Below are 14968 nucleotides of genomic sequence, written 5' to 3' on the forward strand. Positions count from 1 at the left end.
GAAGAAACCTATTGGTTGACCAAAGTGACAATCAAAGAAGAGCGTTTGCATTCAAACCCCTAACCCAATTTAATTTGCCATGAGGGAAATATGACAAAGGAGGAGAGAGGAGGCACCATTCGGTCTGAAGGGGAAATTACAGTAGTGTAAACCGGATATCCTCAGATAAAATGGCTAAGAAAGTAAAGGTAGGGTGCCTCAAAGACGGATATGCCTACTCCAAGATTCGATTGGTTAAGATGAAGTGTCATTCAACAAGACCCCGCCTGTAAAGCATTTTCTAAGTCCCAATTGGTCAATTTGGTGGTCAGTTTTTAATTTAAAACCCTTATAGTGTCCTTCACTCTCTTATTGGCCGACATGTATGCCAATTATAGGCGGGAACTACTTTAAAATGGTTTCAAGTATGTATCGGCAGAAAAACACGTCAATCAGAAGTAGACTTTATCAAAATAATTTAGTCGTTGGCATTTATTATTCCATGACCAAGGTCAAATTCTATTTGGAAGGGCAAAGCGTCACTCAGAGACTAGTAATTGCCCTTTCTGTTCGCGGAAGCACCCATTGGTTGAATTTATTGTCAACTAAAAAAATCTAACATCTTATTGGCTACGTTTGTCATCATTGACGTAGCTCAAAGCGTCTCTACCAACCGAATAGGCTTATGGTTCATAGGGTTAGGCCAATGTGCATGGTGCCATTCACAATCCCGGGATGCTTTCGTGAAAGCTCATTGGTAGAGTTATGATGCGTCCCTATTGGTCCAACAGGGCTGCCATTGAGAACTTCAGGTTACATGACGCTAGGAAAGCCGTATGCGCGCGCGGCGTTTGTCTCCCACAATCACTGCGTCCGGCTACCTAACAGTACGAAGTAATTCATTAGCACGTTACCTGATAACACAGTGAGATGTTCAAATATATATCACTCTCTTCACCCCCTATCTGAACGGTGAATTTTGAGAGCACATAGATTCCAACACTAAAAACAATAAAGATGTTGCACTATAAGTAAAGCTGAAGCTAAGAGACAATTGGTTTCAATATGCCAAATCAGGGGGAAATATGGGGGTGTCACTTCATGGACCTGTCCTGGTTTTTTAAGAAACAGCTAATTTTGCTTTATTGGACTTGCTGGGCAGACTATGTACCTCCCTGGGCCTAAGATCACCTTCAGTGGTCCTTCTCTGGGAGCCCTTGTTGTGGAATGAGCTTCCCAGGGGGGCTTGCCTGCCGCTTGCATTTTATTCTTTAAGGCACCAAGTGAAGACATTTTTATTTTCTCAGGCGTTTTAGCCTTTTAGATCTATTGTTAAATCTGTTATTGTTATTTTAAATCTCTGCATTGCTGCTAGGTTTTATTTTGGTTTTAATTTCCAAGCATTTTAGTCTTTCAGTTTCTGCTTTAAATATGTTAGGGGGGGAAGTGCACGCCTGTCCTACAACTCCCAGCATACCACAGCCAGCCATGTAGCACTTTTCGTAGAATCTTTTTGTCTAAACATGCATAGGATTGCACGCTTATTGTATTTTAAGTCTTTGCACTGCTGCTAGATTTTATTTTTATTTTGCATTATACTTTTAAACGTTTGTATTGTATTGATTGTTGTGCACTGTCCAGAGAGCTTTGCCTATTGGGCAGTATAGAAATGTAATAAATAAATATCAATAAGTTATCATGAAATGCAAATGCCAATTGTTTAATAATAGTTTTAAAATTGAAAATGTAAATAAATAAACAGTAGTAATTGTATTAAAGGGAAAACACAAGCAGGTTCAGTTCACAATGAATTCTGGGTAACTGGCGTAATAACAGTTGTCAAAATGATTTGGATGGTATCCAAAGGAAATAAATGCTGAATTAAGCCCTATCCCTTGGCCTACAAAATTGTATTTGAATTATTAATAGATGTGAGATTGTATTATTCCAGGTCAAAAGATTTTGCTTATCAATTAATGAGGAAAACAAATTGTATAAGGTTTACATATCAAAAAGCTTGATCTACAGATATCTAAAAAAATAGACTTAGGTTTAATTGTCAAATTTTGAGTAAGAAGTTATCTTAAAGTTATGGTTCAGAATTGATCGTATCTAGGCTAAAAGGTGTACATGTAAGCCTCTTTTTGTATGTTTTGATTTTTCAGGAATGTTTAGTTACAATAAGATAATTAAGTGTGAGCCCTAATTTTGGGGACAGTAGATATTAGTTATGATGTAATTACTACACAAAAAGGTATAAATTTTGCTGATTTTACAATACAGGAGCTTCTAGAAGCTTACCAGGCCTACGTACCTGTCAGCTGAACAGCTTGTTCAGAATTGAATGGGAACTTGGTACTTAGAATAAGATTGCTCCTTTTATACACTATTAGGACTAAAAGTCTAAGAACAAGAAATATTTAAGCTATTAAGTTTTTTTAAGGAATGCTCTGTTTAACAAGCAATGTTTTTATATGCACATTATATTTTAATACAATGTTACAAGTATATTTCTAATATAAATGAAGCATGGATCAAAAGATTTTTCCCCTTACTAATTCTTGTTCGTACAAACCAAAATTGAATCCATCTAAAACACTTTGTTTGAAGTGTATTGATATGGGTGGAATGAGCTCCCTAACGAGGTTTGCTTGGCACCAGGTGAAGACCTTTTTATTCTCCCAGTATTTTAACAGTCTATAAATTAATTTGAACTTGCTGTTTTAAATTTGTATTTTAAATTTGTATTTTTGCATTGCTGCTGTTTTTATCTTGGTTGTGCTTTTATATTGTATTTTATATTATGGTTTTATACTGTTGTTTTATACTTGAATTGTCTTAATTTTGTAAACCGTCCAGAGAGCTTCGGCTATTGGGCGGTACAGAAATGCAATAAATAAATAGTTAACTGGCAGCCAAAGGCTTCTAAATACTAGAATTATTGTTTGAATACACTCAGCAAAGGGCAAATCCATAACAGATCTACTTGCTAAACTGGACTTGAATGATCTCCAGTGTCTGCTTCCCTTTCTAATACTGAGTTACTAAAGGCTTTGTGGGTAATCTTGTAGTCATTCAGCCTAACTGAACTCACAAGGTGTTGTTTTTTTCAGGCTCAAATGGGGTGGAGGAACCATATACACCTCTGAGCTTCCAGGAAGAAGGGCTAGTTAAATAAAACAGCTGACTGGGGAATGCTGGGAGTTGTAGGACTTTTTCTGTCTAAAGAAACAAAGGATTCCACTCTAAATGCGCTATGGTGCCTGCTCCCCTGCATGTTGGAAACCCACTGGATTCACTGGGCTTACTCCCAAGTAAGTATTGTATACAATTGCCGCTTTAATGGTCCCTTGAAATGAGCCAGTGTGCAAACACAGCTTTTCAAAGCCTCCCTCCCCAGATAAAATTTCCTCTCCCTGTAAACTTTCCAAAATCCAAGCTTGAACAACTTTTGAAAGCATTGTAAGACCCATCTGTTTTGCATTTTGAGGTTAAGCTAGCAGATGGGTTGAGAGCTTTAATGAAATTGTGTGATTTCTATTTTATTCACATTTAACATTTCATTGTTATGCATTTTAGTTGCTACCCACACAGAGCCTTTGGGAGCAGTCATTAGGAGATTTGGAGGCAAGGTGTCACCAGTACACTGATGACACCTAGCTCTATTATCATTGCTCCACCATCTTTTACCCCCCCAATTCTCCATCGTTGCTTCTTATATCTACCCTGCAATTTCCTTTTGCCCCGATACCAGGAATCGGGAACCTCCAGCCTGCTAGATGTTGTTGGACTCCAACTCCCACCAGCCCCAGACAGCATACAAGGGATGATGGGAGTTGTCGTTCAGACATCTAGAGGGGCACAGGTTTCCCGTCCCATTCCTATACCCTCTTTCTACACTCCCCAGACAGCATATAAGGGATGATGGGAGTTGTAGTTCAGACATCTAGAGGGGCCCAGTTTCCCCTCTCTTGGCTTGTACCCACCTTCTACGTCCCCTACTAGCCCCAGCCAGCATGCGGGGTTTATGGGATTCGTAGTTCAAGGACATCTAGAGGACAACAGGCTTCTCCATTCCTTTTCCATCCATCTTTGTCCTCTCATCACCTGTGTATTTCCCAGCTCCGTGTTTCGCAGCTGCGCCCCCATCCCCATTCATTCCTGGACACTGTCGTCGGTGCATAAGACCACCACCTCCTCCTCCTCCTCTTCTTCTTTTTCCTCCTCCCAATGCCCAGCACGCTGTCGGCTTCGTTCGGCCAATCAGGAAGGCAAAAGAACTGCAATGGACCGGAGGGCGGGGGGCTGGGGAAGCAGTGTGTGGGGTGTGTGGGTGGGGGGAATATTATGCACCAGAAGAGGAAGGAGAATTAAAGAAGGGGGCAAGTCAGCTGGGCTCGTGGCTCCGCCCCCAGAAAGGGTGCCTTCTGTACATTAGGGACTGGACTGGCCAGGGCCAGCGAGCCGTTCTCAACTGCAGGGAGGTAAGTGCAGCAGACAAGCTTTCCCCCACCCCAGCCCGCTCCGCTCTCCCAAAGAGATCCAGAACACCCGTCCTCCTTTAATCTCCAATGAACCGTCCTGATAGTTAAAGACACCAGACTTCTTTTTAAATCCTAAGACTCTTCCTGCTCCTCCGATTCTCAATGGGATCCAGTCTACATGTTATTCCCCCACCCCCAAATTCCTTCTCCCTCCCCACGCGCTTGCCTTGCCTGTTCCTTCATAAGCCCCAGCACTTTTGAGGAACGGATCCTGGGTTCCCCGTCCCCAGGCCTGACTCCCCAAAGCGGATGCTGCTTTCATTCTGCCGTCCTAATCCTGTTGTTAAAGGAACCCTACTTTCAGTTACATTTCAGCCTCTGTTCATACCTGCCCCCCCCCCAACCCCACAAAATCGGGGGTCTCAGTTTGCTGCTGCCCAGAGTCTGGTGTAATACAGGCAAGGCCTATAGCCAATCTTATCTTTCCCAATACTCTCCTCCCCAATCCCGTGTTTCTTTACACGAAAAGAAATTATGTTTCCTTTCCCGTGTGTCTGATCCTTACGCAGTCTTCCCCTCAAGCTTCTCAAGGCACCTTCCTGGTTGTTCAAGTTTTGCTTTTTCATAGTTTCTGGGCACTGTCTCTTGCAATCTATCTGCCTCCACCATCCTTTTCCCTTCTTCACCTGTTCCTGTTACTCAAGACTTAAATGCAACCCTCTCAAAAGATCATGGAGTGGTGGCAGGAGCAAGGACACTTGGTTTCTCTGGAAAGGAAAAAAAAAGGGGGGGAGTGATCCTTCCAAAGTACTCCTGGGTTCTCTGGAAGAAGTGGGTGAGGGTGGTGCGAATCCAATCACATCCAGAGAGAGAGAGAGAGAGAGAAAGAGAAAGAACGGTTTAAAAAAGATGGGCCTGAAGCCAGGGCTTGGCAGGATGGGGAGCCAAGACTCCCAAGTCATCTGGGAAGATGGAGGGGGAAAGAGATGGCTGAAAGGTTCACATGCAACACAACCAGCCACAATAAAACAACTCCTGCTGTGCGTTGCCATGTCATGTGAATTCAGCATGATGGGTTAAGTGTGTGTGGGGGAGTGTTAACTACAAACAACCCACAATGAGAAGCCATGGCTTGTTGGGTTGTGAACTGTGGGTTGTTGTTACATGTGAACCCAAAACTTTGGGTTGTTCTTGGATTATTTTACCTGGCTACAGAGGTGTTGAGCAAGAGTGGTTAAAAGGCAAACAACAAAATAGCCACTCTGCATGCCTGTACTACAGTGCTGCAAAGACATGTGGGATATAGGGAAGGAGTGGGCAAAGGGGGCAGGAACCAAATCAGGAATTGAAATAGCAACCCACAGTTTGCTTAATAGTCTGGCAGCTAAATCATGGATTAAGACTGGGTAAGACAACAACCCATGGGTTAATTAAACCATAGGCTATCATTACACGTGAATCAAGTCATTCTGGGAACAAGAGGAGTTTATGTGCGATGGGTGAACTGGGAGCTAAGATGTCAGGTGTCTCTGAAATTCCCACCTGGCATGGTGATCCTCAGGATCTCCAAGTGACTTGACATTATCCCCCTTTCTCTTTCTGCAGGCTAAACCCTGAGCCTCTAGCCCCCTTGGCCCTTGCTTTTATTTGCTCAGCACCATGCCACTGGCCCGCAGCCTCTCGGTGACCTCCCTGACAGGGTTGGAGGACTGGGACGATGAACTTGACCTGGAGAATGCCATCCTTTTCGAGGTGGCTTGGGAAGTGGCCAATAAAGGTAAGCCGTGATTTGATGTGTTTTAGTTTGAAGGTTTTCTTAGGAAAATAGTGGGGTTTGACGGATTAGAGCAGGCTAATGGCTGGAAAGCAGAATGCCTGGGATTGTCTTTTTGACTGAGGCGGAAGGTTGGGGCTGGGAATTTATTGTAACCAAAATTGTATCAAGTGTGTGAAGATATTAGGCCCTGACTTTTAAGATCCAGCTGGAAACAGGACCCATTGGAGCAGGGATTCGCTGGTTGTTGTTTTTATTGGGTCCCTATCGGCTGTGCAGTGTAGCTAGTTGTGGTGAAGATGTAGTGGAAGCAAAGGATTCTGGGAGCCAAGAGTCCTGGAAAAAGGAAATCCAGTGCGTTGAGAGTGGGAGCAAAGCATGTTGGGAATTCAGGAATCTTCATTTCTGAGCGAGTTCTGTAACTGACCTCTGTAATCTATACCAAGCGGTATAGATGAAATAGCAGTGCATGAAATAGCTTAGGCCAACCTGGTTCAATAATAATAATAATAATAATAATATATTTGTTACTCGCCTCTCTCTCTGGATTGAGGCGGGGTACAACACAAATGCAAAACACTCTAAAATACATATAATTTATTAAAACATATAAAACTAATACATTATTAAAAAGCAGCACATAATTAAAAGGCTTCTTAAAATTCAACTGGGTAGGCCTGCCGGAAGAGATCAGTCTTTATGGCTTTCTTAAATTCCCGAAAACTCTTAATTTGACAGATCTCTCCCGGCAGGCCTTTCCACAATCTTGATGCAGCGGACTACAATCAGATGTATTGGACTGCAACTCCCAGCATCCTCCAGCCAACTGTGATGCTGGGAGCTGCGGTCCAACATAGCTGGACAGCACCAGGTTGGGGAAAGCTGGCTTAGGCGTTGCTTCCACCCTTTACCATTTTCGGCTCCTCCGAACTGTAAACATCCTCAATTGCATTAATGCAGTTGTGGTGCCCTGTTATGCTGAGTATTTCCAGTGCAGTCGAATGAGGCAGGCTGCCGGTGTGTTCACCCAGAGTGCCCTGTGGCCAAGTCATCTGTCATGTGTCCCTAGGATGGTTCTCACTTCAGACACTGAGATCCAGGTGCGGCTATTTCAGCCTGCTTCCCGCTCTTATGGTGAGATTGGACAGGGCAGGTGGGGGTATGCTAAAAGAGGCAGCTGTGCTACTTGGACATGGGCAAGGGGCCTCTCTAGGAATTCCTCTTAATTTTGGATATTTGCCGATACTATCACAGTGCTGGAGGACTTGTGTCCATGTGCACTCTTAAGGACATGAACCCTTTTTGAGATCAAAGTTCTCCTGCCTTGTTCCCTAGTGCTTGAGTGCATGCTGTGTGTGCCCTTTCTCTGAATTCTGCACAGAAGAAGGTTGAACTCAACTGTACACACACGGAGCACAGTTCTGTTACATAAGAAACTAACTTCTTGAAATATCACCCCGTCCTTGATGTGTCTGCATCCCTGTAAAAATAGCCAACTTTAAAGGAGAGTAGCAATTTCTGATTGGCTGCTAGAAGGATTGACAGAACTTTCCCTATCCAGTGCGCTGTCCAATTTCACGATTCTGTTGTCTCACGTGGAATTGTGCCGCTTACCGCAAAACGTAGGTAGGATCCCGCAAACACTGGCTTTCATTTGGAATGGAATCAAGCTGCTAGTCCTCATGGGATTAGCAAACAGTGTAAAAATGTGTCAAGCAGGGTCAGGCAACTTGTGGCCCTCCAGAGGTTTTCACCTACAACTCACACCATCTCTCACCATTGGCTAGGCTGGCAAAGGGCTGATGGGGCATTGTAGACCAAAATATCTGGAGGGCCACCATTTGCCCAGCCCAGTCTAAAGCCATGTCTGCTTAAAGCATGGAAATGATTAAGTGTCTGTGGTGATTTCTTAGCAGACTTCTAGGTTGTGTGCTTCATTTCTTGTTCCCTAACCTCGATGTTAACCTAACCTATGCTCTCTCTCCACCCCACTCCCACCTTTGGCCACATCCCTTCTGAATGGTGTGCATTGAGAAACCTTGGCCACATCCCTAAATAGAACAGTTGCGTATCACTAAACAGCAGTAACGCTATTTCAGCCACGTGCACGGCTTCTCAACGCACGCCATTTAGGTCTTCCCTTCTGCCATCCCATTTCTTTGCCCAAGTCGACCAGCTCCACACATTGGATCTTGTATCTGAAAATGGTATATTCAACAGCCTTGGATAGATTTCTGGAAGCTTCCAATGGCCTATCTCCTGATGGGGCAGGATTGCCAAGAATATGTTATAACAGTACTCTAGCATCCGCTGTGGCTCCACATTGTCTTTTGGACATAATTCAAGGTGCTGGCTTTAGCCTGTAAAGCCATTAAATAGCTCAGCACCTGCTGTTTATCTTAAAGACCAACTTTACCGAATATCCTGTTGCTGGAGTCTCCAACGTTGTGCTTGTGGGCACCAGTGTGCCCACAGACATCTCTCTTGGTACCTGCCAGGCTCCCTTCCCCTCCTGATTTTTTACTTTATTTCTTATGATTTTTTAAAGTTAAAACATTTTTTTGTAAATTTGGAGGCTGGTATGCTGCAAAGCAAATAAAGATGGCATTGGAGCATTGCCCTCCAGAACCATCTTTATTTGGGTTTAAAGGAACAGTTTTAGTCTCGCCAGTATGGCGTCTGGGAAATGAGTGTTCTGGGTCTAGTCATGGCAGCCATTTTATTAATGAGCAAGGAATCCCCCACGGCAGCCATTTTGTGAGAGTACACAGGACATTCCTTTAAAATTCCAAATGCACTCACTGACTCAAAATGATTGGGCACTCCTGTCTTATTGTGGCCATTAGATCAAGTAGGAGCTGCATCACCCATGCAACCAACCGTGACATCAAAAGCACGTAGTCAGTATCCGGGTTTGCACAATCACCACAGCCCATTGTGGCTTAAGTCACAGTGGGTTGTGGCACATGCCTGTGGCCATTTTGAATATTTAACCACTAGCAAGGCTTGCCATAGTTTGTCATGTTGCCCAAACCAGAGTGGCAGATGTTGTTTGAAGGTTAAAGAACACCTGCTGTCCAAGTTTGGACTACATGGTAAACCATGGGACCCCTTGCTGAGGGTTGAATATTCAGAATGGCTGCTCGTATGCACCGTAAGCCATTGTGGGCTGTGACGATTGCTTGAACTTAGGGTGACCATATGGAAAGGAGGACAGGGCTCCTGTATCTTTAATAGTTGTGATGAAAAGGGAATTTCAGCAGGTGTCATTGTGAAATTCCCTCTTCATCGCAACCGTTAAAGCTGCAGGAGCCCTGCCCTCTTTTGTATATGGTGGTTAAGTAGGGTGACCATATGAAAAGGAGGACAAGGCTCCTGTATCTTTAACAGTTGCATAGAAAAGGGAATTTCAGCAGGTGTCATTTGTATATATGGAGAACCTGGTGAAATTCCCTCTTCATCACAACAGTTAAAGCTGCAGGAGCTATACTAAATTGACCAGATTTAAAAGAGTGAAGGGCTCCTGCAGCTTTAACTGTTGTGATGAAGAGGGAATTTCACCAGGTGCTGCATGCATACAAAGGACACCTGCTAAAATTCCCTTTTCTTTACAACTGTTAAAGATACAGGAGCCCTGTCCTCCTTTCCATATGATCACCCTAGGAATTGGCCCAGTGTCTAAAGTTGGCTCCTGACCAATCACTAAAGATGTTTGTATATTAGGGTAAGCTTTTAACCCACTAGGTGCAGGGTTGCAGTTCTAATCATTTTTGCATAATATTTTATATTAGGGCATATAGAGAGAGACGGTTAAGGCTGCAATCCTGCACTCACTTACCTGGGAATAAACACCATGGAACAGAGTGGGATGATCTTCCAAGCAAACATGCTAGGATTGAACTGTAATTTTGCAAAATTTAATCTGAACTTTGTTGTTCAATCTATCCTACAAACTAATCCTGTATGCCAGGATACTTTGAAATACAGCAGTTGTACCTGAAAGATCTCAACTTGTAATTGCTAGGAAGGAAAACACCGGGACAGTGTTATAATGATCGTCTGGGCCCTGCAACGAAATGTTGTAGCATTGGGTGTTGCTGGTCAGAATTTTAGCCCCTCCACTGCATCCGCTCCCCTCAGTTTTCAGTGCCCCCAACAGTTGGTCAGCATTTAAGGGCCACAGAATACAGTCAGTCCTCGGCGTGTTTTGGGGGTCCCCCTCCCTGAGTGTTTTTTTTGTCCTGGATTTTGTTTGTACTTCTGCAAACCCTGGTGTCTCTACCAAGCCTCTTAAATCATCCCTCTTACGCCTGGATGGTGCCATTTTGGCTGCATTAGGACTGGCACACAGAGAGGTGAGATTGCTGTTGGTACATATGATGATCAACTGCTTAAAATTTGGCAGCTGTGTTCATATTAAAGTACAATTTCCATTATCTCAGGGTCGGTTCGATGTTTCTTTGGCTTGATTAATCCAGAACACACAGTCTTGACCACAGGGCATGGGAGTCTTGGGGAAGGATGAGACAAGGTTTATGCTGGTCACGGCAGCACCAGGCTTCATCCAGGAAATGAACCGGGATTGCGTCGTTCAGCGTTTTCTTCCAGGGCTCAGGCTTGGCTTCTCCTTGCAGCCTCACAGCTCTGCTTTTGCTTGTGGCCAACTGCCACAGCAGCGCCCCATTATTTCTGTGTGAGATGTTTGCATTCATCCTGCTGACCTGCTCTGAAATGACATTTACCCTTATAGCAAAGCATGCTGCTCATGACTTAGCGATGCAGCACAATCTAGGACGGGACGGGCAAAGGGTAGATCACAATCTACTGGTAGAGCTCAAGGTGATTTGCAGCAGATCAGCAAGGATTTCTAGCCCTCCAATAGGTTTCGAACCCAGGCAACAAAGAATCTTTTTGGTTGTTTTGTTTCATTTTGTTCCTGCTGAATTAGGCTGATGAAATCAAGAAAGTTTGGCGGGGGGCAGGGGGCATAGTTTGTGTGTGTAAGCTCCAGATCTGTTTGTGGAGAGAGTCTCAAAATGTGTACATCCCCATAGAAAAGGCCTTCTCTTTTTTAGCCATATGCTTGATTTCTGAAGGCAGGGGCATACAGAGAAAGACCTCTGAAGAAGATCTTAATATAACGACTACTATCATAATTACTGCACCATCAGTATGCCTGGCACTTTACAGAATACAAGAGGACAGGTCACTGCCCCAAGGAACTTACAATCTAAAATCTGAGACAGGAGAAAGAACATAGGAAGGTGTGGGAGGGCAGTTATCAGGGAAGTAATCAGGGGTTGTTTCATTTACATGTGCTTTGGCTTGGTTCCAGGCTGAGTTCCAGGATGGCGTACGTGCTAGGGGTGCGTATGCCAAAGGCTTCACGGGAAAGGCCTGCTCAGTTCCACTTTTGAGAGCAAATAAATTTACACAACTTCTGGAGCAGTACGCAGCCCTGCCCTGCCCTCTTCCCCTTCCATTAGACAGAGTGATGTGATAGTGGGATGATTGCATCAAGAGAACAGCTGTGTGCATCGTCCTTTTCTAAACACACTATCCCTCCACACCGTGAATGTTGTCTAGGGTGACCATATGAAAAGGAGGATGGGGATCCTGTATCCTTAACAGTTGCATAGAAAAGGGAATTTCAGCAGGTGTCCTTTGTATGCATGCAGCACCTGGTGAAATTCCCTCTTCATTGCAACAGTTAAAGCTGCAGGGGCCCTGCCATCTTGACCAGATACAAAAGAGGGCAGGGCTCCTGAGGCTTTATCAGTTGTGATGAAGAGGGAATTTCACCAGGTGCTGCATGCTTACAAAGGACACCTGCAGAAATTCCCTTTTCAGTACAACTGTTAAAGATCCAGTCCTGTCCTCCTTTCTGTATGGTCACCCTAATGTCTCTTCTGGCGGCCCTGAACCTGCAGCCCTCCATGTAATCCCAGACCTGCACCACTGCTTTACAGGTGACCCCAGGGCGCTTGTACTTTTCAGTGCTGCTCCCTGGCCGCTGAGCTTCCCCACTACATTATCCATGCGGCTGTGTTTTGTTTGTTCTTTTCTTTTTAGTGGCCTGGCTAGGAAAGGGAAGCAAAGAGCCAAGATCCTTAGACCAGGGGTGCTGAACCTCTTTCTCCCTGAAGTCCCAATTGCATTTCAGTGAAGCTCTCAGGGGCTGCATTCTCGCAGTGGGTGGGGCCAAAAGCACAAAAAAGGATATCAGGATTCATTGGCTGCCAGTCCAGGTCCGGGCCCGATTCAAAGTGCTGGTATGAGCATTTAAAACCCTAAACGGCTTGGGGCCAGGCTATCTGAAGGAATGCCTCCTCCCATATGTACCTGCCCAGACCCTAAGATCATCTTCAGGGGTCCTTCTCCGTGAGCCCCTGCCAAAGGAAGTGAAGCAGGTGGCTACCAGGAGGAGGGCCTTCTCTGCTGTGGCACCCCGGCTGTGGAATGAGCTCCCTAAGGAGGTTCACCTGGCACCTACACTATACTCTTTCAGATGCCAGGTGAAGACTTTTTTTATTCTCTCAGCATTTTTTTTTTAAATTTATTTTAAAACACAAAATAAACATCTTACAAAAAAGAAACAACAACACAACATACTCCATACTACATACATTGAATAAATGTTGAATACATATATATTGAGTAAATATTAACTATAACCTATCCTATCATTACAAATATAATCTTTCTTAACATATAAGTGCACCCTCCACCTCGGGATCTATTCCTGCTTCCAAAATCTCATACTTTCTTCCGCTGGCGGTTTCCCACTTCCCTTAGAAAACACAAATATTAGGAACTGTTTCCAAATTCCTTCAAACTCATTTATTTTCGTTATACCTTTCCTCCACTTAATATCACAAGTCAATTTATCATTAATAGCTATATCCCAAACTTCTTTATACCATTCTTCAATAGAATATTCCCCCTGAATCCTCCAGTTCCTAGCTACCATCAATCGTGCCGCAGTCAGCAAACTCGATATCAATTCTTTAATTTCTTTTCCACATTTTAAATCTTCAAATAGTGACAGTAATGCAATTTTTGGTGTTTGTTCTATTTTCATTCTCTCAGCATTTTAACAGTCTATAAATTTAATTTTAACTTGGCTGTTTTAAATTTGTATTTCTGCACTGCTGCAGATTTTATCCTGGTTTTGTGCTTTTATATTGTATTTTAAATCATGTTTTTATACTGTTTGTTTTATACTTTGAATGGTTTTAAATTTTGTGAACCACCCAGGGAGCTTTGGCTATTGGGCAGTATAGAAATGCAATAAATAAATAAATAAATAAATAGTTTGGCTTAAAGCTCTTCCTGCCAGTACTTGAGCTTTAGGAGAGGCATTCCAGCCTTTTAGAATGGGGTGGGAGGGGGGACTTCACAAGAGCCAGGAAATCAGGAAATGATGGGTGGTTGAGGAAAGGAGGCGGGGCTAGGGGAAAGGGGCGGGGCCATTTGTGAAATCCCAGAGGGCCATATCTGATCCCCAGGCCTGACGTTCTGCACTCCTGGTTTACAGGCATACAGGAAGGAAAGCTAATGCCACCCTTTCTCTCTCTGTAGTTGGTGGGATCTACACAGTTATCCAGACCAAGGCCAAGATTACACTGGATGAGTGGGGCGAGAATTACTTCCTGATCGGGCCTTACCTGGAGCTGAACGTCCGCACCCAAGTGGAGCTCATAGAGCCGCCCAATCCTGCTATCCGCCGCACCATTGACTCCATGAACGCAAAAGGATGTAAAGTAAGAAATTGCAGGCCGGTGGAGGCATGGGGAAGCGGCAGCTGGCCTTTGGGAGCCACAGAGGTCAAATTTTCACGCGGGAGGGATTGTAGCTCAGTGATAGAGCATGTATTTTGCATACAGTAGGTCCTGGGTTCAAACTCTGGCATCTCCCGTTGTTGTTGTTTTAAAAGGGATCAAGGAGCATAGGGGTGGGGAACATGTGGCCCTCCAGATATGGATGGACTACAACTCCCATCTCCCCTAAGCTGTCATTGCTAGTTGTGTGGGATGATGGGAATTGCAGTGCAACATCTGGAGAGCCATGCTTTCCCTAACCCTGAGGTCACAAGTAATGGGGGGGGGATTCTCCCTTCAGCCCTGGAACAGTCTTCCCCTACCTGATGCACTCCAGATGTTTTGGACTACCACCCCCAGGCTGAGGATGATGGGAGTTTTAGGGCAACACATCTGGAGGGTGCCAGATTGGGCAACATTGATCTAGACATAGCCTTACTACAGCTATTTGTAAGAACAAGTTCCAGATATTTTGTGAGTGTTCCTGATGCAAAAATTTTGTTTTTTCTGTCAATTCCTGTTCCCCTTTTCCTGCCTCAGACAGATCTTGCAGTTGCCCTTTCTTGCTCTCCTGAGGATGGTGGGAGAGAGGGGCAATTCAAACCAATCTTCATATCCCTTAGGACTAGAAGCTTCTTCTTTTTTAAATAAAATAAAAAATAAAATCAGAGGCTTTCAGAGCTCTGAATTCTGCATCCAATACTACAATTCTCTGTGTTACCTGCACTTGTGTTGAATCATGGACTACGTAGAAGCCTAGTAACTATAATGGGCATCCTTGCACCTATCTCTCTCTCTGGGCTCATGTATGTACCTAACATTAAAGCAAAGAATCTCTCTGACACAAACGTTTGACATTGTCCATGCCGGCTGGGGACAATGACCCCGGGAGTTATCGTCCAACCCATCTG

General features: G+C 44.1%; 1 protein-coding gene across 1 annotated transcript in view; it reads left to right on the top strand.

Annotated features, from left to right (window-relative positions):
- The first annotated feature begins 4373 nt into the window (after positions 1-4373).
- The window catches only part of GYS1 (glycogen synthase 1), a 34153-nt gene continuing 23558 nt past the window's right edge, over positions 4374-14968 (top strand). The window contains exons 1-3 of the mRNA XM_063138714.1: positions 4374-4463; positions 6069-6240; positions 13819-14000. Coding sequence (XP_062994784.1) covers positions 6123-6240; positions 13819-14000 — 300 coding nt within the window. The 5' untranslated portion in view covers positions 4374-4463; positions 6069-6122. The remainder of the gene's footprint in view (positions 4464-6068; positions 6241-13818; positions 14001-14968) is intronic.

The sequence above is a fragment of the Elgaria multicarinata genome, chromosome 11 (genome assembly GCF_023053635.1).
Source record: "Elgaria multicarinata webbii isolate HBS135686 ecotype San Diego chromosome 11, rElgMul1.1.pri, whole genome shotgun sequence".
In the NCBI taxonomy this organism is placed as follows: domain Eukaryota; kingdom Metazoa; phylum Chordata; class Lepidosauria; order Squamata; family Anguidae; genus Elgaria; species Elgaria multicarinata.